The 24,148-nt window shown below is 45.1% G+C and overlaps 2 protein-coding genes across 3 annotated transcripts in view; both read left to right on the top strand.

Moving 5' to 3' along the window:
* The first annotated feature begins 532 nt into the window (after nt 1-532).
* PSMB8 (proteasome 20S subunit beta 8) lies at nt 533-3,601 on the top strand. Of its 2 annotated transcripts, none has more exons than XM_004479819.5 (6): nt 533-734; nt 1,470-1,617; nt 1,760-1,871; nt 2,292-2,421; nt 2,839-3,043; nt 3,283-3,601. In XM_004479819.5, the coding sequence occupies exons 1-6, from the start codon at nt 588-590 to the stop codon at nt 3,369-3,371; spliced, it is 831 nt and encodes a 276-aa protein (XP_004479876.1). In that variant the 5' UTR covers nt 533-587; the 3' UTR covers nt 3,372-3,601. The 2 variants fall into 2 exon arrangements, with proteins under 2 accessions (XP_004479876.1, XP_012375613.1); XM_012520159.4 differs by lacking the exon at nt 533-734 and adding an exon at nt 931-965.
* Nucleotides 3,602-8,381: 4,780 nt separating this feature from the next.
* TAP2 (transporter 2, ATP binding cassette subfamily B member) overlaps nt 8,382-24,148 on the top strand; it is a 31,859-nt gene continuing 16,092 nt past the window's right edge. Inside the window, exons 1-3 of the mRNA XM_004479820.5 lie at nt 8,382-8,536; nt 8,917-9,426; nt 9,565-9,679. Coding sequence (XP_004479877.1) covers nt 8,925-9,426; nt 9,565-9,679 — 617 coding nt within the window. The 5' untranslated portion in view covers nt 8,382-8,536; nt 8,917-8,924. The remainder of the gene's footprint in view (nt 8,537-8,916; nt 9,427-9,564; nt 9,680-24,148) is intronic.

The raw sequence follows: 24,148 nt of genomic DNA, 5'->3' as shown, positions 1-24,148 counted from the left end.
ACGGGGGAGGTGCCCCAGGGGGCACCACGTGGAAAGATTCTCCGCGAGGACTCCTGGTCCCACGCCCCGTACCCGCGGCGGGTCTGGCCTGCTCCAGGCTGCCCGGGACCGGCCCGGCACTCGGAGCTCCCGCGTGTCCCGCCTCCACTTCCACAGTGATGCTCACACGAACCTCTCCCCGGCCCCCCTGCAGCGCGCAGCCTCCGGGCTGGCCTCCGGCTTTCCGATTAAGGCTACGCCTTTAGAGGGGACGACCTCCACCCACCTCCTCCTCTGTCCCCAGGGGGTGCCCCGGCCTGCAGGTGCCTGGGGCTGGGACCCCACTGCCAAGGCCCCTTCGAGTCGCTCCCTCTCCTTCTTCCTTTCTTCTGACAGCGCATTACCATCGTTCCTCCGACCTCCGCGGAGCCGGGCGCAGAAGCCCGGCCACCACCCGATTTCCCCGGTCCCCTGGACACTCACCTGCCTCTTCTCGGAAAGGGCAGGGGGATGTGGAAAAAAAAATCTGGTTCCCTCCCCTTCGGGCCGCGGCTTTCGCTTTCACTTCCTCAGCGGAAATCTGACTGATCTTTGCGGGCCGGGCGGTCATGGCGCTCCTGGAAGTGTGCGGAGCCCCCCGAGGGCAGCGGGACCCCCCGGCTTTCCCATTCGCGGGGAGCGGCCCTCGCTCCGACCCGGGCCACTACAGTTTCTCTGTGCGATCTCCGGAGCTCGCCCTTCCCCGGGGGATGCAGGTGGGAACCGAAACGCGACCCCGAAGGGATGTGGGGAGGAGGGCGCAGCGGAACAGAGGGACTGCCCTGCCGCGGGGGTCGCGGAGGGGGGCGTCCTTCGGGCCTGGAGAGCAGCGTCCAGGCGGGGACCCACGGAAGAAGCCACGTGGGGAGGGGCTGGGGCGGGGCTGGGGTGGGGGTGCGCGGTGGAGACGGCAGGTGGCCTGAGGGTTTGGAAGTGAGCACAGAGAGGTGAGGAGGGGGCTGCGGTCGGGAGATAGAAAGCGTTCCTTTCTTTCTCCACCTCCCACGAATCACGAAGCCTTCTCGGGTTATCAGGTGTCACAGGGCCCTGTAGCGCCTCGGAAGACTTGGAACTTGCGCAGCTGGGCTCAGCTCAGCGACTGGGATCAAGTCAGCCTACTTCTCCGGCTCTTCTGCAACACGGGGACACTGTTCCTAAAACGTGCTTTGTGAGGGTTCATGAGTCATGAAGGGGAACAGCTTTAGAGTCACCCGTAAACTTCCTAGTTATGGTAACGCTCGGTTCTCATGTCTGTTACCCTGGAAAACGGAAAAGGCTTGGGATGGTAGTCCAGCCATGCCCTTCTCCAGGTGTTTACGAACGGTGCCACTTATCGATGGCTGCAGAGCTTCTTCGTACCTCCTCACCTCCATACTCTCGAAAACCCTTTCCTGGAGCCTCCTGCCGCGAAGTGTTCATCGCCCCTCTCTCTGTCTCTTCTCTCTCCTTAGCCTACTGAATTCTTCCAGTCCCTGGGCGCAAACGGGGAGAAGAGCGTTCAGATTGCGATGGCGCACGGCACCACCACGCTGGCCTTCAAGTTCCGGCACGGAGTGATCGTGGCCGTGGATTCCCGCGCCTCCGCCGGGAGTTACATCGGTGAGTGGGTGTTCCAGCAGGCGGATTCGGAGGAGCTGGACTCTCCTCTCTGCAGGAGAGGACATCCGCACCAAAGTGGAAGTCGGTCTTGGTTTAGGACACGCAGGGAGAGGGATGGGGCCGTGACTCCATCTTCTTCCAGCTAGCACACGCGTGAACAAGGTGATTGAGATTAACCCTTACCTGCTTGGCACCATGTCTGGCTCTGCGGCTGACTGCCAGTACTGGGAGCGTCTGCTGGCCAAGGAGTGCAGGTGAGTGTGGCCTCTAAGCCTGGGGGGCAATCCCTGGGCCCCCCATCACTGCTTCTCACCGCCCCCACCCTGTGTTTCATATCAGTGCTAATAGAATATTTCACAGCCTTTTGGTGAGAAACCCCCCTCCCAAATCTCAGTCCATGCTTCTGCCTGTGGAGTAGATAATTTGTCCAGTTGTTTAGCACTGACACCAGCAGCCCTGGTGGGAAGGTATCACCACACAAGGATTGCTTTTTGTGTTTTAGATGCTTTAGATTCCAAATCTCTTCCTGATTCTCAGATCCTACAAAATAACTCCTTCTGAATGCTTATCTCTCCAGCCCTTTCCTGACTCATCAGGTGGGCGACTCAGAGGGCTAACCTTCCCCTGCCCCCTCTAAGTCCTCCACCCTCCCTCCTCCCCCTCCCCCACTCCAGGCTGTACTATCTGCGGAATGGGGAGCGCATTTCAGTGTCAGCAGCCTCCAAACTGCTCTCCAACATGATGTACCAGTACCGGGGCATGGGGCTCTGCATGGGCAGCATGATCTGTGGCTGGGACAAGAAGGTGCGTGCTCTCCATTTGCCAAGTTCCCCCAAGTGTGCATCAGAGATCTGTTTCCCCATGGTATACTGTCCCCCCCCCCCCCCCCCCCCCCCGCCCGCCACAGAGTCCGGGTGTGTGAAACGCTTGGTTATGTGATGGTTCCAGCATATCTATGGGCTATTTCCTGGTCCAGATGTGGATCAAGCTTGTATGTGTTTTGTAAGCTTGCCCCCTTTGATAAAACAACTGATTCCAAGTTTGTTTTGCCTTTTTTTAAATTTCCAAAGTTCTATGATTGTTACCAAATTACTGTCCTAATTCAAATGTTTCTGTGGCAGTTCTTATTCTTTGGTCTACTTTTCTGGGTTACACTTGAACTTCTCTGTTACCAATGCCTTCTTCTCCATTTTCAACCTGGAATCTTCTTTCATCCAATAGGGTCCAGGACTCTACTATGTGGATGACAAAGGGACCCGGCTCTCAGGAAACATGTTCTCCACTGGTAGTGGGAACACTTATGCCTATGGGGTCATGGACAGTGGCTACCGGCCTGATCTTAGCCCTGAAGAGGCCTATGACCTTGGCCGCAGGGCTATAGTTCATGCCACGCACCGAGACAGCTATTCTGGAGGCTTTGTCAACAGTAAGAGACCAATGCTACCCCACCCAGGGTGGGGGTGGGCGGTGGGGGTCAAGATTGGGAGACTCAGGGGAGGCAGAGCAGCAGGGAGGAGGTGTTTCAGAGTCAGACGAGGGACACTGAAGTTCCAGGAATGAGGGCTTGGAGTGCGTGTGCGTTGTTGGCGCCTTCAAGATAACAGCACTAGCAGGAAGGTGCTGAAGTGAAAGGTGACGCCATGTTCTTTTCCCACTTGCCCACAGTGTACCACATGAAGAAAGACGGTTGGGTGAAAGTGGGAAGTACAGACGTCAGTGAGCTGATGGACCAGTACCGGGAGGCCAGTCAGTAATGGTGGCGGCACCTGTTAGACTCAGGGACCTGGGCCAGCTTGAGCCCCGGGAGAAGCAGGAGCCTAATCTGAGCCCAGAGGAGAGAGGACAGGCTCAGTGGTCCGTGGGAGTGAGGCGGAATTCATCCTTCTGTGCTTTCTCTACTTCAAGGAGCAGACACTCCCTCCTGCCCCCCGCTCCTTCTGGCACCTGTGGGTGCTCTAAGCACAATAAAGAAAATGGTTGTAAATGGCTGTGTGCTGTGGCTGAGTGGGGTTGGGGCAGTGGGTGTTAGGAGGGTTTGGGGGAAGAGCGGGAAATAAAGGGAGGTTTTTTTCCGGAAAAGGGACTTGAACCCCCTACCAAAGCTTTACTTTTCTAAAAAATGTGGCTTTGCCAAATATTTCTCTCGGGTTTGCCTTCTTCACTCATCTCTCCAGGACCTCGGGAAGACTGACCACTGTTGTCCATGGACACTTATTTGTGATCCCATTTAGGTTAGGACCTTCCTATAGGGACACACCTGGGGACTCCTGCACTAATGACGTGGTGTTTGGAGGCAAGGCACCTAGAACTACAGTGTTTTACATGGTAGAGTGGGACGAAAGAACGTCCACCTCAACAGGTGTGTAGTAATTGCCAACACCTTACCATTCACGCCACATTGCACTTTGGAGTTATTGGATATTGAATGCGAGATGGACATTAGGGGTTCAGTTTCATGAAGGGTCATGCTTGGTTGCAAGATGACAGAACTATGATTAAAGAGGAAGAGGAGATAAGGACTCTGTGAAGAGTGGGAGTAAAAGAAAAACAGTCAGGCTAGAGAAATGAAGGACAAAAGGGTTTGTTTGTTTCTCCCTTCTGAATCATGCTGGAGCTACAGTAAGGAGTACTGAAAATGACACTTCTCAGAGGAGAGTTTGTCAGGGTAAAAGCTAGAAAGCAAGAAGCAGCCGGGTGTGGACCTTTTTTCACTAGGGAGGAAGTCTCAAAATCCCTGAATGGATAGAGAAATGTTGGTAATCCCCTACTTTGTATCCCCTCTCCCTTATTTTAAACTTGAAGTGACTCCGTCGTCACACCAATAACATTTTAAAAGGGTGGTTTGGAATCCAAGTGATGCTCCCTTTGGGAATTTTTTGAGTTTGGAAGATTGAGTTTCAACATGAAGATTTATTTCTGGAATAAATGCACCTGCATGTTCCATAGATAGGCTCTGATGAGGTGGGAACAAGGAGTCTGATTGCTCTTCTAATCAGTGCGAAAAGAGACCAAGAAACAAAGTCCAGTACCTGGGATTTCTGCCATAAACAGAAGGTGCTCCCAACATAATCTGGAATGCAAATTGTGAGACTTGTGAACATGTGCCTTGTTCAAGATGTCCTGTTGAGGATGACTAATGACACTAGTGGCTTGGCGCCTTCTAAGTGGAAACTGCCTTGGTCCCCATGAGAATGGCTAGAACCTTCTATTTAGGAGGGGCCCTTTGTGCTTCTCACTCATGATCCTGCTCTGTTTTTACCAAAGACTCTGAAATTGGGGAAAGGAGCCCACCCTTTCACCCTCCTCCATGTTCCCCCATTAACAACCACTTTCATTAGTGTGGTACGCTTGTTATAATTGATGAACACACATTGAAGCATTGCTACTAACCATGGTCTATAGTTTACATTATGGTTTACACCTTGCACCCCACAATTTTATAAGTTTTGACAAAATGTATAATGGCTTGTATCTGTTATTGTAATAGCATGCAGAATAATTCCAATGTCCCCACAATGTCCCATGTTATACTTATTGTTCCCTCTCCCTCTCCCCTCAGAACCTCTGGTGACCACTGTCTTTGTATCCATGTTACAAATTCTTCCATTACTAGAAAAATAATAAGTCTACTTTAGCCCATAGTTGCATTTTCATTTTATGTTTGTTACTCTTCAATCTTACGGATTTTGGGATGGTGATGTCCGCTCTGCTTCTGATTGAGAGGGGGCTTAGATTCCCATGGGGCAGATGGATAGAACTGTCTTGCTTAAAGTTGTAGATAACTCTGTTTTTTTGGGATGGGCATTGTCTGTCATCATTCTTTTGTTAGTAGTCCTGGGTGAGTCCGATGACCTGGAGAGTAGGTGTTGGGTTCAATTCTGCTGAGATTCAGGGCTCAACTGGCATATGAATGGCTGGAAGATTTAAGTCTTTGGGACATGTATTAACAAGTAGAGAGCTAATTATAGGTTCAAATAAAAGGGGTGGAAGAACCATGTGTGGAAAAATTATACATGAGTTTAACTCTGATACATTGGGGGTATAGGTTATCATATATTCCAAGGTAAGGCCCACTGATGGTGTGCCTACTTCCTGGGATTGTCTGCCCTGCCTATAGTGTCTAGATGCCTCTAGAGCTCTTGGGAGCCCTCCTGCTTGAGGCACTTTTTAAATGGTAGTCAGTGAGATCCTTTTGAGAAATGCGTAAGTGTAACCTCTGAAATGGCCTCCCAACTTACTTTGAAATCTCTTAGCCACAAATACTCTTATTTAATAGTTCCACCTTTTGGTCAAGTTCTTTTTCCAAATGCATGGCTAATTGGTGCTTGGTAATAATACTTGGTGCCAGGGAGGTTCATCCCTAGAAGTCATGTCCCATGCTGGGGGGTGGGGAAGATAGTGTGTTTATGCACTGCATTTGGCTTAGAGAGAGGCCACATTTGAACAAGGAGGTTTTCAGGAGGTAACTCTTAGGCAATATGTATTACTAGGCTAAGCTTCAATTTCACAAAACAAGGTTCATAAGTACACACACCAATATTAAGGGCCTGGCGTATTGGTCTATTCTTCTTTGCTAGGCACTACCCACGTACTCTAGAGATTCTTTACACTCTATTAGAGAACGTAGCAGGACTCCCCAGGATGGAAATTCAATCTAGACGCACTCCATGATCACATGAAGACTTTCAACACATTCATATTCCATAGAGGCATATCCCAGGTGCACCCCTTCCTACACATCCCACCACCGCCAACACCCCACACCATTGGTCTTCCCCTGCCACAGTTGCAACCCTTCTGCAATCCACCCCCCAAAATAAAGCCAAAAAATAATAAAATAATAAAAAATATATATTTTTCACATTGAGCCTCTCATCACCATAAGATCTGTTATCTTTTATGTATTTTGACAATTTCTTCTGTATGTTCCCCCAGTGTCTTTTTTTTTTTTTCTTCACTTCATTTTTCAAGAAGTTTCAGGTTACAGAAAAGTCACATAGAAAATATAGGGGATTCCTATATACCTGTCCCACATTCTCCCCTACCAATAACGTCTTACATGAATATGGTATATTTGTTACAATTGATGAGCAAATATCAAAGCACTGGTGCTAACCATGGTCAATCATTTACATTATGGTTTACAATTAGCACCATACACTTTTATAGGCTCTGACAAAATGTATAATGGCCTGTATCTGCCATTGTGAGAAAATGCAGAACAATTCCAATGTCTCAAAATGCCCATTCTTTCTCCCCCTTCCTTCAGAACCTCCTGCAACCACAAAGTTTCAGGTTTTTAAAACCAGGGTTCACAGTTACATGCATTAACATTGAGGGCTTTACAAACTGCTCTGTTTTCTTTTATTAGGCCCTGCCTATGTACTCAAGAGATTCTTGCCCATCTGGAGAACGTAGCAGGAGTCCACAGGGTGGGAGTTCAATATTTTGTTATTTATTGTGTGGGTCTCCACCTACTGAGATTATACCCTATGACAAGGTGAACACGTTCACGGTCCACAGAAGTATGCCCCAGGAGCACCCTTTCCCACTTTCTCCCCCACCACCAATGCCTTGCACCAGTGACCCTCCTCTGCCATATCTACCAAAACAAGATTTCCACCATTGTAGTTTCAACCTCAGACCTACAAATTCCCAGAGTTCACCTCTTCCTTCCTCCAGCCCCTCACCAGTTCCAAGGATAGCCCAACACCCCCACCCCCTCACCTTCGCATCCCAGCACAGGCTACCCCACTCGCATCCCTGCACCACATCACCCCCATCCACTGCCAAACCACCTGCCTTCCACCTTATCATGGGGTTAAAACCCGTTCAGAATGAATGCACGCATTCATTAACTCTTTGAATTTGTTAAATACTAACAGTTAACCATTAGAAGTGGTTCAATGACACTTCAGGAGTCACACGGTTTCAATTTTTTCTTTGTTGCAGGTTTTAAATTGTCAGTTTTTATCTATTTTACAGATTAAAAGCAAAATAATCATGCCATATTGAGTCCTAGAGTTCAAGTCTAAATATTTACGTGAAAAATTATTGTAGTAAACTTGTAATATGGCAAAACAACCTTAAGCTCTATTTTGGCCAAATGAAATATAACCTGAAATTATTTTAGAATATTTCCCTTGTCTTCAAACTGTTTGATGTAACAGAATATTGATATGCAGCTTGGTGTGAATTTCACCGGTTAATGCACATTCTTCTCCCCTCCTTCCCGCAATGAAATTTATACTGAAAAATGTGCATTTGTCTGAGGAATTATTTTGTTTGCTATCCCTTAATGAATCTCAAAATTTTGAGTACATGTACCTCCGTCTAATCAGACTTTCATAACTACACCTTTATAACTACATTCAAAACCCTTAATTCCTATTACTAGGTGTTTGAGAGCCTGACTGCTCTCATAAAGTAAAAATTTATTACTTTAGGTATTCACTAGCTAAATAAACATAGTTCTTGTTTAGCAAGCATAAAACAAACAAAAACCGTTCAGAGGTTGAGGAGAAACTTAAAAATAAATCAGCGGTTGCCCAACTCAAACCACCCCAGGCCCTGAAACATTTATTTTACTTAAGGACAATGCTAAAATAATTGCTGCTGTTCTCTGCCACAGTCACTGCTGCGAAGGGCGTGTTTCCCAGCCAGCCGGGGCTCCGGCCTGCAGGCCTCGCGCGCCCCCGCCTGGCCGCCCCGCGCCCCGCGCCCCGCGCGCCTCGGCCCGGGAAGCGAAAGCGAAGGCGGGAGCGCGGGCCCGCCCCGGGACAGCGTCGCTGCTGCGTCAAAGGCGAGCCCAAGCCTGAGGCCGCGCGAGCGGAAGGTTCCAGCGCCCGAGCCCCAGCACCCAGCGCCCGAGCCCCAGCACCCAGCGCCCCAGCCCCAGCACCCAGCGCGAGGCCCCCCGGTGAGTTAGTGGGGACGGACACCCGGAGGCTGCAGGGCCGCGCGCCCGCCCCTCTGGACCTCGAGGGGAGCAGAGCGCAGCGGGGCCCGCCTGCGCCGTTCCGCTGCTGCGCGGGGGCGCAGGCAGGTCCGGGCAGGGAGAGGGCTGCCTGGGGATTTTTATTTTTAATTTTAAAGAATGGGGCTCCTGGTTGTCAGGCTGCCTCTCCGCCTGTCTCCGGTGGACTGGCTGCTCCGGGGACGCCCTCATTAGCACGGAGAACCGGGGGGGACTCTCTCGGGGTAGGGTTGGATCAGATGAGAAGCCGGTGGGGTGGGGGGGTGGGGAGTCAGGGACAAGGAAGGATCGGGGCGCCTCAGTTTCCCCCCTTCTCCCCGCAGGTAGCGCCATGCCGCTCGGCGACCTGAGGCCCTGGGCATCCCTGCCGCTGGTGGACTCCTCCCTGCTCTGGCTGCTTCGGGGGTTCCCGGGGGCTTTGCTCCCCGGAGGGCTCCCAGGCCTCTGGCTGGAGGGGACCCTGCGTCTCGGAGCGCTGTGGGGGTTGCTAAGGCTGGGAGGGCTGCTGGGCTGTGTGGGGACCCTGCTGCCCCCGCTCTGCCTGGCGAGCCCCCTGTTTCTCTCCCTGCGGGCCCTGGTGCCCGGGGCGCTGAGTGCGCCCCCCTGTAGGATGGCCTCAGCGCCGTGGAGCTGGCTGCTGGCGGAGTACGCGGCTGCGGGGCTAGGCTGGGCGGTGTGGGCCGTGCTGAGTGCCCCGGCAGCGCCCGCCTCCGCCCAGGAGAAGGAGCAGGGCCAGGAGAGCAAAGCCTTGATGTGGAAGTTGCTGCGGCTCTCCGTGCCGGACCTGCCTCTCCTCGCGGTGGCCTTCTTCTTCCTGGTGGCGGCGGTTTGGGGTGAGTAGGGGGCGGTTTGGGGTGAGTAGGGGGCGGTTTGGGGTGAGTAGGGGGCGGGCGCTGTGAGTGTGGGCCGGGAGGGGGCCCGCGACAGCAGCACGTGCACCGCTTACCCGCTACCCGCCTCGCTTCCTGCAGGTGAAACCTTACTCCCTCACTATTCTGGCCGTGTGATCGACATCCTGGGAGGTGACTTTGACCCCGATGCCTTCGTCAGTGCCATAGGGTTCATGTGCTGCTTTTCCTTTGTAAGGTAGGTGAGGGGCGGGTCGGTCCATTTGCTAGCCCCAAATCTTTACAGGGGCCCTCACATTCCTCACTCCATTTTCAGACTCTTGTGCACAAAGCGTGTTTAGTTTAAAAATACCTTACCTAAAATGTGCGTGTTCTGTGGACCATCTGACTCATCCTCCCAACTCTAGCCCCAGTCAAAGCTGCAAAGCCTCACCCAATAGTATCCCTATGCCCCCATCTTGTTCCTTCACTGCACAACTACTTACCTCCACTTTATCAAAGATTTCACCTGTAAGGGCGTTGGTTCACTTCCTTCCTCTCCCCACCTATTTCTTGTAAGCCTATCATCCAGTCTCTGGCCCTTTGAGACAGCTTGATTTGCTTAATTCATATAGAGAGGTCATATAGTATTTGTCTTTCAATGCCTGGGTTGCTTCACTCAAAATAAGGTCCTCAAGATTCATCCATATTATCCCATGTGTTAGTACTGTATTCCTTCTTACAGCTGAGTAGGATTCCTTTGTATGTATATAACACATTTTGTTTACCCATTCATCTGTTGATGGGCATTTGGGTTGATTCCAGCTTTCGGCAATAGCGAATAATGCTGCTGTGAACATTGGTGTGCATATATCGGTTTGTGTCCTTGTTTTCAGTTCTTCTGGGTATATAGCCAACAGTGGAATTGCTGGGTCATATGGCAAATCCATAGCTAGTTTTTTGAGGAACTGCCAAACTGTCCTCCACTATGGCTGGATCCTTCTACATTCCCACCAGCAGTGGATGAGGGTTCCCATTCCTCCACATCTTCTCCAACGCATGTAGTCCTCGTTTTTATTAATAGCCGCCAGTCTGATGTGTGTAAGATGGTATCTCATTGTACTTTTGATTTGCATTTCCCTAATAGCTAGTGATGTTGAGCATCTTTTCATGTGCTTTTTAGCCATTTGTATTTCTTCCTTGGAGAAGCATCTGTTCAAATCTCTTGCCCATTTTTTAAATGAGTTGTTTGTCTTTTTATTTTCAAGATATAGGATTTCTTTATATATGCTAGTTATTAGGCTCTTATCAGATATATGGTTACCAAATATTTTCTCCATTTGGGTAGGCTATCTTTTCACTTTCTTGATAAACTCTTTTAAGGTGCAAAAGGCTTTAATTTCAAGGAAGTCCCATTGATCTATTTGTTCTTTGACTGCTTGTGCTTTGGGTGTGAAGTTCATGAAGCCATTTCCCATTACAAAGGTTCTGTAGATGCTTCCTTACATTGTCTTCCAAGGTCTTTATGGTCTTGGCTCTTATATTTAGATCTTCGATCCATCTTGAGTAGATTTTTGTACAAGGTGTGAGATGGTAATCCTTTCTTATTCTTTTGCATAGAATATCCAGTTCTCCAAGCACCATTTGTTGAGAAGGCCATTCTCTCCCAGTTGAGTGGGCTTTGTGGCCCTGTCGAATACCAGATAACTGTATATGTGAGGATCTGTATCCCAATTCTCAATTTGGTTTCAGATCAATATGTCTATCCTTGTGCCAATATCACGCTGTTTAGCCCACTATAGCTTTGTAGTATGTTTTAAAGTCAGGTAGTGTGATTCCTCTGATTTCATTTTTCCTTTTCATTATGTCTTTGGCTATTCAGGGTCTCTTTCCCTTCCAAATAAATTTCACTGTTAGTTTTTCCAGGTCAGTAAAAAATGCTGTGTTGATTTTTTTTTCTTTGAAGAAATATGATTTAATACATTTTGAGTACCCGGAGGGCAGATTTTTTTTTTTTTAAATAATAAAAGTTGTGAACTTACAAAGCAAAATGCATAACATCATACAGGGGTCCCATACATCACCCCTCCCCTAACAACTTGCATTGTCGTGAGATGTTTGTTACAAATTTTGAAAGAATATTGTCTAAATCTTACTACTAATATAGTCCTTATCTTATATTTGGTGTGTTTTCCCCCCAACCCACCTTAATATTATTTTTTAAATATATTTTTTATGACAGAAGATGTCAACTTATAAAACAATCATGCACATACACAGAATTCCCAAACAACACCCCTCTATCAACATACCACACTATGGTGGAACATTTGCTGCAGATAAGATAATATCATCTGATTGTTACCATGTCCATAGTATACATTTGGCTCACATTTTCCATACTGCCCCATTACCAACACAGTATATCTTTTGCATAGATGCAAGATGTTATATTACTGCTAACCACAGTCCGTAGGTCATTCCAGTTGTATTTTTCCCATGCGTTCCCAACACCCTGCAGTAGTGATATACATTTGCTCTAGCTCACAAAGGACACTCTTGCATCTGTACCATCAACCACAATTCTCATCCACCTCTTGGTTTACTGTGCTATTCAGTTCTTAGATTATTCTCTAGCATTCTGTCAATTGGCACTTACATCCCTAGACTACCATTTTCAGTCACATCCCCATTTATAAACTAGCTTTTACTCACTGTTTGTTACCATCCATTCATTCTATACATTTCCACACTTTTACAGTAAAGCTAATTAAAACTTCTACATACATTAAACATCAGTAGTCCATCTCAGTCCTTCTCTTACCTCTGTTAAGAATCCACCAGTTACCACCAGGTCTTGAAGATATTTTCCTACAATTTTTCTAGAAGTTTTATGGTTCTTGTTTTTATTTTAGAGTTTTGATCCATTTTGAGTTAATTTTTGGGTAAGGTATGAGATAGGAGTCCTCTTTCCTTCTTTTGGCTGTAGATATCCAGTTCTTTCAGCACCATTTTGCTGAATGGACTGTTCTGCCCAAGCTGTGTGGGTTTGACAGGCTAGTCAAAAATCACTTGACCATACATGTCAGGGTCTGTTTCTGAACAATCAGTTTGGTTCCATTGGCCTATGTGTCAGTCTTTATGCCAGTATCATGCTGTTTTTACCACTATAACCTGGTAGTATGATTTAAAGTCTGGAGATGAGGGTTTCCTTTTCCTTTTCATGATGTTTCTGGCTATTCAGGACCCCTTACCCTTCCAAATAAATTTGATAATTATGTTTACAATTTTTCTTTAATGCTAATGGAATTTTTATCAGGAATTTGCATTGAATCTCTATATCAGTTTGAGGAGAATTGACATCTTAATGATATTTAGTCTTCTAATCCATGAGCATAGAATGTTTTTCCATTTATTTAGGACTTTTCAAATTTCTTTTAACATTGGGTTGCAGTTTTCTGAATATAAGTGCTTTACATCGTTTGTTTTACTCCATTTGGGTAGGCTATGGTTACTCCATTTGACTATGTGAGTTTTATCTGTCATATTTTTTTTCACCATTCTTTTGACACTTTTAGTTACTTTTATTGATATAATCTTCATTTCTAGACTCTCTTTCGGGCCTATCTCTCTCCTGCCTTTTCTTTTCAGGCGGTAGCACACCCTTAAGTATTTCCTGAAAATCTCGTCTCTTGCTTAGAAATTCTCTCAGTTTCTGTTTATCTGTGAATATTCTAATCTTGCCCTCATTTTTGAAAGACAGTCTTGCTGGATATAAAATTCTTGGCTGCGAGTTTTTCTCTCATAGTATCTTAAATATATCCGACCACTGTCTTCTTGCCTCCGTAGTTTCTGGTGAGAAATCAGTACTTAATCTTATTGGGTATCCCTTATATGTTATGCATTGCTTTTCTCTTGTTCTCGGAATTCTCTCTTTGTCTTTGGCATTTGACATTTTGATTAGTATGTGTCTTGGAGTTGGTCTATTTGGATTTTTTCAGATGGGAGTGCGTTGTGCTTCTTGGACATGGATATCTATGTCCTTGAAAAGGATTAGGAAATTTTCTAACATTATTTCTTTAAATAATCCTTCTCCTTTTCACTTCTTTTCTCCTTCTGGGACACCCATGACATGTGTGTTTGCACATCTCTTGCTGTCATTTTGGTTCCCTAAGACCTTGTTCAATTTTTTCCATTCTTCATCTGTTCTTTTGTATGTTTACTTTCAGAGGCCATTTTTTCAAGGTCACCAATCCTTCCTTCTGCCTCCTCAAATCTGCTATTATATGATTCCAATGTTTTTTAAATTTCATTTATTGTGCCTTTCATTCTCATAAGATCTGCTATTTTTCTATACATGCTTTCAAATTCTTCTTTGTGCTCATCCAGTGTCATCTTTTTTTTTTTAATTGGGTATTTTCTGTTGGTAAACTTTATTTTATTTTTATTGATTTCTCTCCCCTTTCCACCTGCCCCATTGTCTGCTCTCTTGTGTCCATTCACTGTGTGTTCTTCTGTGTCTGCTTGCATTCTTGTCAGGCGGCTTGGGAATCTATGTCTCTTTTTTGTTGCGTCATCTTGCTGTGTCAGTTCTCCATGTATGTGGTGCCACTCCTAGGCAGGCTGCACTTTTTGCATGGGGCAGCTCTCCCTGTGGGACGCACTCCTTGCGTGTAGGGTTTCCCTACCTGGGGGACACCCCTGCGTGATATGGCACTCCTTGCACACAGCAGCACTGCACGTGGGCCAGCTCACCACACGGGCCAGGAGGCCCTGGGTTTGAACCCTGGATGTCCCATATGGTAGGTGAATGCTCTATCAGTTGAGCCACGTCTGCTTCCCCAGTGTCTTCTTAATAGCCTTAAACTCTTTAGTCATCTCATTTAATTTATTGAGGAGATTTGTTTGAACATCTATGATTAGTTGTCTCAACTCCTTTATGTCATCTGGAGGCTTATCTTGTTCCTTTAACTGGGCCATATCTTCCTGTTTCTTGGTGTGGAGTATAATTTTTAGTTGGTGGAGTATTTATTCTGGGAGCAGTTTTTCTCTTTAGTTTAGGACTTCCTGGCCTGCTGTGTTGATTTTTATTGTGATTGCAGTAAATCTGTAAGTCAGTTTTGTTAGGATGAGTATCTTAATGATATTTAATCTTCCTATCCATGAACAGGGAATACTGTTCCATTTATTTAAGTCTGTTTCCTTTAACAGTGTTGTGTAGGTTTCTGTGTATAAGTCTTTTACATCTTTAGTTAAATTTACTCCTAGGTATTTGAATTTTTTATTTACTTTTGTAAATTGAATTTTTTCTTGATTTCCTCCTCAGATTGTTATTATTAGTATACAGAAATGCTTCTGATTTTTGCATATTGATCTTATAACCTGCAACTTTACTGAACTCATTTATAAGTTCTGGAAGCTTTGTTGTATATTTCTCAGGCCTTTCTATGTATAGGATCATGCTGTCTGCAAATAGTGAAATTTTAACTTCTTCCTTTCCAATTTGGATGCCTTTTATACCTGGTTCTGGCCTCAGTGCTTGAGCACGTACTTCTAACAATGTTAAATAGGAGGGGTGATAGTGGGCATCCTTGTCTTGTTTCTGATCTTAGGGGGAAAGATTTTAGGATTTCATCATTGTAAATGCTGTTAGGTGTGGGTTTTTCATATATACCCTTGATTGTGTTCAGAAAGTTTTCTTCTATTCCTATCTTTTGCAGTGTTTTTATCAGGAAAGGGTGCTGTGTTTTTTCAAATGCTTTTTCTGCATCTATAGCTATGATTATGTGATTTTTTAAATTGATCTGTTTATATGGTATATTACATTGATTGATTTTCTTGTGTTAAACTATTCTTGCATGCCAGGGATAAAACCCACCTGGTCATGGTGTGTAATTTGTTCGACGTGTTGTTGAATACAATTAGTAAGTATTTTGTTGAGGATTTTAGCATCTGTGTTCCATAGAGAGATTGGTCTGTAATTTTCCTTTCTTATGTTATCTTTGTTTGATTTTGGTATTAGGGTAATGTTGGCATCATAGAATGAGTTAGGCAATGTTCCTTCTCTTTCGATTTTTGGAATAGTTTAAGCAAGATTGGTGTTAGTTCTTTCCGGAATGTTTGGTAGAATTCACCTGTGAATCTGTCTGGCCCTGGGCTTTTCTTAGTTGGGAGGTTTTCAATGACTGATTCTATCTCTTGTGATTTGTTTGTTGAGATCATCAGTTTCTTCTTCTGTCAATGTAGGCTGCTTATGTGTTTCTAGGAATTTGTCCATTTCCTCTACATTGTCCTTCTTGTTGACATATAGTTTTTCAAAGTATCCTCTTATGAGAGTGTTTATTTCTGTGGGGTCAGTGGTGATATCCCCTTTCTCATTTCTTATTTTGTGTATTTGTATCTTCTCTCTTTTTTTCTTTGTTAGTCTAGCTTAAGGTTTTTCAATTTTATTGCTCTTCTAAAAGAACCAGCCCTTTGTCTTGTTTATTTTTTCAAGTGCTTTCTTATTTTCTATTCCATTTAATTCTGCTCTGACCTTTGTTATTTCTTTTTTTCTTTTTCCTTTGGGGTTAGTTTGTTGTATTTTTACTAATTCTTAAAGTGTGCAGTTAGGTCTTTGATTTTAACTCTTCTTTTTTGTTGTGTGAATTTTATGGCTATGAATTTCCCTCTCAGTACAGCTTTTGCTGCATCCCATAAGTTTTGATATGTAGTGTAGTCATTTTCATTGGTTTCAAAGTAGTTACTGATTTCTTTTGAGATTTCCTCCTTGACCCACTGTTTGTCTAAGAGTATGTTGCTTAACTTACATATCTTATTGCCTAATCTGGGTCTCTGGCCCTTGCAGATTTCCAACTTCATTTCACTGTGGTCAGAGAAATTATTTTGTGTAATTTCAATATTTCTGAATTCATTGAGACTTTCTCTGTGTCTAGCATGTGGTCTATCTTGGAGAACGATCTGGGTGCTCTTGAGAAGAATGTACATCCTGCTGTATTTGGGTGTAGTGTCCTGTATATGTCTATTAGGTCCAGATCGTCTAATGTATTATTCAGAGTTTTTATTTCTTTATTGATTCTCTGTTGAGATGTTCTGTCTAATGGTGATAATGGTGTATTAAAGTCCCCCACTTTAATTATAGAGGCATCTAATTCCACTTAGTTTTCCAGGGTTTGCCTCATGTATTTTGAGGCACCCTGATTAGGTGCATAAATGTTTATGATTGTTCTTTCTTCTTGAACGATTACCCCTTTTACTAATATGTAGTGTCCATCTTTGTCTCTCAAAATAGTTTTGTGTTTAAAGTCTCTTTTGTCCAACATTAGTATAGCTACTCCTGCCCTTTTTTGGTTATTATTTGCTTGTAAGATTGTTTTCCAGCCCTTCAGTTTCAACCTCCTTGAATCCCTAGGTCTAAGGTGGGTTTCTTGTAGACAGCATATAGATGGGTCATATTTCCTTATCCATTCTGCCGATCTTTGTCTCTTAACAGGTGAGTTTAATCCATTAACATCATTCTCAGGGAATTATTTGCATTAGCCATATTTTCTTTGGATTTGTATATGTTGTATGTTGTTTTTATTTCCCCTTTTTGTCTTTTTGGTTGTTCTTACATTCTCCTCCAACTCTGTCCTCCTGTTTTTTTCTTTCCTTCTGCAGAACTCTCTTCGGTATTTCTTGAAAGGCAGGTTTCTTATTGGCATACTCTCTTAGTTTATCTGTGACTATTTTGAACTCTTCATCATTTTTATTTTTTAAAGATATATATATATATTTCTTTCCCCTTCTCCCCTCCCCAGTTGTCTGCTCTCTGTGTCTGTTTGCTGTGTGTTCTTCTGCATCTGCTTGTATTCTTGTCAGTGGCACTGGGAATCTGTGTCTCTTTTTTTTTTAAAGATTTATTTTTATTTATTTCTCTCCCCTCCCCCCAGTTGTCTGTTCTCTGTGACCATTTTTGCTGCGTTTTCTTATTTGTCCACTTCTGTTGTTGTCCACGGCACGGGAATCTGTGTTTTCTTTTTGTTGCATCACCTTGTGTCAGCTCTCCGTGTGGACGGCACCATTCTTATGCAGGCTGTGCTTTCTTTCGCACTGGGTAGCTCTCCTTACGGGGCGCACTCCTTGTGCGTGGGGCTCCCCTATGCGGGGACACCCCTGCGTGGCAGGGCACTCCTTGCGCGCATCAGCACTGCGCATGGGCCAGCTCCACATGGGTCAAGGAGGCCCGGGGTTTGAACTGCAGACCTCCCATGTGGTAGACGGATGCCCTAACCACAGGGCCAAGTCCTCTTCCCCTGTGTCTCATTTTGTTGCATCATCTTGCTGCATCAGCTCTCCATGTGTGCGGCCCCACTCCTGGGCAGGTTGCACATTTTTTCATGTGGGATGGCTCTCCTTATGGGGCTCCCTCCTTGTGCATTGGGCTCCCCTACGCGGGGGACACCCCTGTATGGCATGGCACTCCTTGTGCGCATCAGCACTGAGCATGGGCCAGCTTTACCACACGGGTCAGGAGGCCCTGGGTTTGAACTTTGGACCTCCCATGTGGTAGGCGGATGCTCTATCTGTTGAACCAATTCCTCTTCCCTCCATCATTATTGAATGCCAGCTTTGCTGGATAGTGTATTCTTGGCTGGAAATTTTTTTCCTTTAGTGTTTTGACTGTGTCATACACTGCCTTGTTGCCTCCATGGTTTCTGATGAGAAATCAGCATTTAATCTTATTGAGCTTCTCTTGTATGTGATGGTCTCTTTTCTCTTGCTGCCTTCAGAATTTTCTCTTTGTCTACTGCATTGGATCATTTGACAAGTATATGTCTTAGGGTAGGCCTGTTGGGATTTATACTGTTTGGGGTGTGCTGCACTTCCTGGATTTGTACATCCATCTCCTTCAATAGGTTTGGGAAGTTTTCAGCCATTATTTCCTCTAACACCCCTTCTGTCCCCTTTCCCTTCTCTTCTCCTTCTGGAGTACCTGTAATGCATATGTTTGTGTGTTTTGTGTTGTTATTCAGATCCCTAAATTCCTGCTGGATTTTTTTATCAATTCTACAGTTTGATTTCAGATGTACTGTCTTCCATATCACTAATTCTTTCCTCCGCTTCTTTAAATCTTTTATTTTCTGAGAGTGTATTTTTGATTTCATGAATTGTGCCATTTATCAATATCATATCCATTATCTTTTTGTTTATGTTCACAGTTTCTTCAGTATGCTCTCCAAGTGTTTTCTTAATATCCTTAATCTCTTCCTTCACTTCATTAAGTTGGTCCATGATATTTGTTTGGAGAGCTTTGGTTAGTTGTTTGATGTTCTGCTCCTCTTCCTGGTTTTTAATTAGTTCATTCTACTGGGCCATGTTTTCCTGATTATTGGTATGGTTTGTAATTTTTTGTTGCTGTCTGGTTATCATTTTATCTTGTTGGGTTTGTTCAGTTGATTAGCTTCCCCCTCTAGTCGGGTTTTTTTTAGGTGCTTTTGTTTGTGTGCGTGTTAAGTTTTCTCTTTGATACTTTGTTCTTCTTCTTATTCCTTGTAGTTGTCTTAAGTTACTTTAAAGGAAAATGATTAGGGCTTGGGAAAGCAAAAGAGGTTAGAAAACAAAAAGTATAATAGTAGTATTGGTAGTAAATATTAGCAGAAGAACTGTATAAGGCTTTAGAGAACAAATATTAAACTCATGTAAGCAGTGTATAGCATACGAACATAGGAGAGTGTCAGGTGTTGGTCGAGAGTAAAATGCTGAGAAAATTGTATCAAAATATAATTAAGAGGGTTACCTGTTTAGGATGCTCAGAGGGGATGGTCGGATGTGGGACGGGCTCCTGGGGAATGTCTGAATGCTCATTTTGCCAGAGTGGGTGGTACCATTGGGTAGAGACCCAAGTTATGAGAGTGGGGGTGGACCCACATCCTGGGGAGGACTAATGCCATCAGATAGAGGGAACTGTATCTCTCGAGAGAAAGGGTGGCTGCCAGGGCATTGGGGTAGTTGAGCAAGTTAGGCCCTGAACACTGTTGCAAGTATCTCTGGACGGGGCTCCTTGGGAAACGGAGGTTGGCTGTCACTGTGGGCACCAAGGGGATGGGAAAATGGATGTTAAATGTGTGGAACCAAAGTAAATGTGGGGTAAGAGAGGAGTTTCACGAGAGTACACAAGGATGGATATAAAACATGTAATATTACACCATAAACTTATAGGGGACGACAGACTAATAAAGTAAACCATAATGTAAAACATAGGATAACTAAAAATTTAGAAAACTGTATATCCTAAAGTATGGAACACAATGTAAGCACAGATGTCACCTTGTTTGAAAGCTATTGTCTCAGAGTCTGTACATCACTTTAAGTAAATATGATATGAATAAGTTATAAGAATATCGCTGTGGAAAGGAAAAGGTAGATGTGGGGGAGTACTGTATATTGTATATATGAATTACTGTGGTCTAGGATTCTTGTGAAGAGAAGTTCAATAATTAGGGGGAAAAAAAAAAGAAAAAGATAGGATGTAGAATTTTTCCAAGTCAACACATATTCTATATCTAACCTTTAAACCCATCGCTATATGCCATTTTACTAGTAAGGGACCCTGACATTATATTGGGCTTCAATTTTCAGGAAGTTTTGGATCACAGAGTGGTTCAACAATGGCAGCAGAGGAATACTGGTATAGGATACTATTGACAGGTGATATATGGCTGACAGGGAGCTGTACAGGGCATATGTCCAGGGTGCATGGTAATGTTTGGATATACTCATAGTGGCAACAATTAAAAACTACAGCTGGGGGGGTACTGAGTTCCTGGCTGGGGGTGCTCTGTCGTGCTCCCTAGGGGAACAGCGGCAGTCCCCCAGGTGCAATGGTAAGGACCAGGAAGGAATGAGGGTCCAGCAGTGAGAGCATGATACTAATGACTATGCTTGTGAGCCTATATGCCTGAAATAAGAACAAGGCCTAGAGCAGCACTGTGCCTGGGAATTTCCTCCTGACAGCCTTCATGTTACTCAAATGTGGCCAGTCTCGAAGCCAAACTCAGCATGTAGATGCAGTGCATTCCCCCCAGCGTGGGACATGACACCTGGGAATGAGCCTCCCTGGCACCGAGGGATCACTACCAAATGCCAGCTGAAGATGGAACTAGAAAATGACCTTGAATTAAAGGTTCAATGCGGATCAGCAGAATATCCCTGTCTGCATATAATAACATGACTTTAAAATGCTGTTTGACCTAATGTAAGGGGGAAATGGAAAGCAGAAATGAGTTTATATGGCTACGAGTCTCTAAAAAAGAGTCTGGAGGCTGTCAGAAGGGTTGCCCTTATGCACAACTGAGCAGAATCTAAGAGACAGATAAAGTAGATACAATCCCCAGGTATTGGTTCCTTTGAGGGCTAAAGAGACCCATGGGTTCTATGGTCATGGCAGACGGGGTTCACTGCCATGTCAGATGGCCCTTCTTTGGAGCTGGTATTTCTGCGTGATGGAACTGGACTCAGATGGGATCTCTTTTCATAAGACTTTCATCCTACTTTACTGGAATTGTAGTTGGTGTTGGGGTTTAAGATATATTTAGGGGATTTGAATCTCTGGACTGACAATATGATAGCCAGGCCCTGAGCGTCAACAGACTCCAGCTCCTACAGTCTGATTTATTGGACTCACCTCACTCAGCCAAGATGGAGTTGAAGAAGGACAATCACCACACCATGGAGCCTAGAGTGCCTACAACTGAAAGCGGGAGGATTGCATCCAGTATCCATGTGGAATCTGAGCCTCCTCCTGACATAGAGGTGCAACGGACACAACCAATTCAAGGCCCACAGAGAAAAGGTGGCATTGGAGTGGGAAAAGTGGACATGGTGGCTGATGGATATGGGGAATGGCAGGAAGAGATGAGATGTGGAGGCGCCTTTGGGACTTAGAGTTGCCCTGGATGGTGCTTCAGGGGCAATCACCGGACATTGTAAATCCTCCCAGGGCCCACTGGATGGAATGTGGGAGAGTATGGGCCATGATGTGGACCATTGGCCATGAGGTGCAGAGATGCCCAGAGATGTACTTACCAAATGCAATGGATGTGTCATGATAAAAAAAAAAAAAAAAGCAGTGTATAGTTACAGGAATAAGAAAGTGGTTTACCTAAAATGAAATGGGAAACAATGTGGAGAAAAATATAGTATGCATTAAAAGGCAAGTGTGATCAGGAGAGAGGGAAAGAGAAAAGAAAGGATGATAAGATAAAGAATTAATAAAAGATAGAAAACAGAATAGAAGTGTTAGAAATAAGCCAGAAAAACTGAGGGCTAAACAAAGAGAGGTGAAATGTAAGAGCAACAACAGAAGGCGGAAGGTAGAAAGATGTAGGAAAGAAAAGAGAGCATTGGTAGCCAAAACCAGTACAGATGGAAAAGAAGAAATTGAGGATGAGGAAGCACAGCAAACAGTAAACAAGATGGCAGCACCTAATGGAAGAAAAAAAAAAGGGTGGGGAGTTAAGAGGAAGGACAAGATAACAAGAAAAAAAAAAAAAAAAGCAGCAAACAAGCCCTCACGCAGGGGGTCAACCAAACACTAAAAAAACCCAGGCTTCCCTCTTACGCTCTTGCTTAGGGAAAATAAGAGACCCAATGTATGTTTATACATTGTATAATATCTATGTTTTCCCTGTCCCATAGTATCAGCTAATATCCCAGTGGGTCACTACTCTTAAGAGGAGAACTGAACCAGAGAACTTGCACATTCAAGGGTGAAACTCTTCCACTGAGCCAAACCCTCCTTTAGGGTCAACCTGCTCCTCAAAAAAAGTCCCCTCCAGGGGCTGGATAGACTCTTTGCAGTTGAATAAACTGCTTAGGAATCTGTCCTCGCCCTTTCTCCCTTTCTCCCTTCCCTCTCTCCCAGGGCAGCAGGAAGCCCATGTGAGAGCTCCCCTCCAAAACTCAGATGGGACCCTGGTGACCCAAATCACCACGGAAAATAATGACTCTCATTCTGTTTGAGAGAGAGCACCCACAACTGGCCACTGACCGTAAATATGCTCTTGGGAGCCTACCAAGCACTTCCTACTGTCCCCCTCCCCCAGGTGTGCTGCACAGGGTTAGTTAATTGCCTCACTCCACCTTCTCCCAGACAACCCACAGAGGTTAGGTAAATCGGGCTGCCTCAGCAGATTCACCTCTCTCCTCTTCCTTGTTTCTCCTCAAGCCAGCTGGTATGCTCCTCAAAGCTTAAAAAGGGGGGTCCAGATAATTGAACCCGCACTTGTAGGAACCCGCGGTTTTACCTTGAGCTGTCACTCTTCTTGTCGCGCTCTCTCCAGATCGATGTCCAGCAGCCTCCTTTGTGGGTTCCCAGAACAGCTCACTCTGGCAGGACTTTGTGCCCACTCAGCCGTTCCTTTGTAGGAGCCATGACATGGGTGCACTCCATGCCATCTTGCCCCGCCCTGTCTGAAAGAATAATGAGTGTTATCATAATTAACTATAGCCCATGGTTTGCATTAGGGTTCGCGTTTGTGTTGTACAATCCTGTGGTGTGGAATGTCTCTCATTTGCCTCTCAACATTTCTATCTCTGTGAAGTTCCATTTTTCTTTTCTGTGTCCGTCCTTTAACCCCTAAACCTGTCTCCAAAATACCTCTCCAGTGATTCCTCCTCAGGGTTTCTCCCTCTTGATCCTTCTTTCCTGTCTCATCATGACAAGCCCTGAAGGTCTTAATCTGAGGCTTATCACCTTTTCTCCAGACTCTTTATCCTTCTCTTTATTGCTTTTCCCTCTCCTTTTAGATATACTCAGTAGTCCTAAACAAACAAACAAAGATGACGGGACAGGGCCAGGGCTAGGGTAAGGCAAGTGAGGAGCCTAGATGCAAAATTTAAGGAGGTGCCCAAGGGCAGAGCGGTGCGAGTGCCTCACTTGCCTCACTCTGTTCCCGACTCTGCTGCTTGGCACTGCTCCTTTTCATTATCAGACTTCCTTGAGAATGTTCTCAGAAGCCAGTTCTTCTTAGGGCTTTCATTCTACACTTCCTACTCTGCTGAAACTAACGGCTCAGAAGAGAATAACACATTGCTTATTGACCCATTCCAGTACCATTTTATAAGTCAGCCCTCAATTCTCCAGGCTTCTCCGAGGCATTTGGCACTAGGATAATCTCTTATTAGTGACTTTTTTTGGCAGTTAGCTTTTTTCTTTAAAGCTGTGATTATATATATATCATAATTTTTGCTTTTCAAGCCATCTTTATGTGGATAATTCAGTGGCACTGTCATATTTACAACGTTGTGCTATCATCACCACCATCCATTACCAAAACTTTTCATCACCCCAAACAGAAGCTCCAGAATCCTCACCCCTGTTAAGCATTAACTACCCCTTCTCCGCTCTCCCTGACCCCTGGCAATGTCTAATCTACTTCCCGTTCTATGAATTTGCTTGTTCCATCTAGTTCATATAAGTGGACTCATACAATATTTGTCCTTTTGTGTCTTGCTTGTGTCACGCCACACCTTGTCTTCCAGGCTCATCCATGCTGCAGCAGGTAGCAGAGCTTCAGTCCCTCACAGCTGCATGGTAGTCCCTTGTGGGTGTGTTCCCCATTGCTTTGTAAGGTTCCTCGTATGGAGACTCAGGTGCAGCAAGGATGAGTGACAGTGGAGATGTATGAAAGAGAAGTTATTAGTCCTTACCTGTTATAGGACAGAGCGGAGTGGCAGGCCTTGCAGG

The sequence above is a fragment of the Dasypus novemcinctus genome, chromosome 11 (assembly GCF_030445035.2).
Source record: "Dasypus novemcinctus isolate mDasNov1 chromosome 11, mDasNov1.1.hap2, whole genome shotgun sequence".
Lineage (NCBI taxonomy): Eukaryota > Metazoa > Chordata > Mammalia > Cingulata > Dasypodidae > Dasypus > Dasypus novemcinctus.
This window is presented reverse-complemented; position numbering and strand designations above follow the sequence as displayed.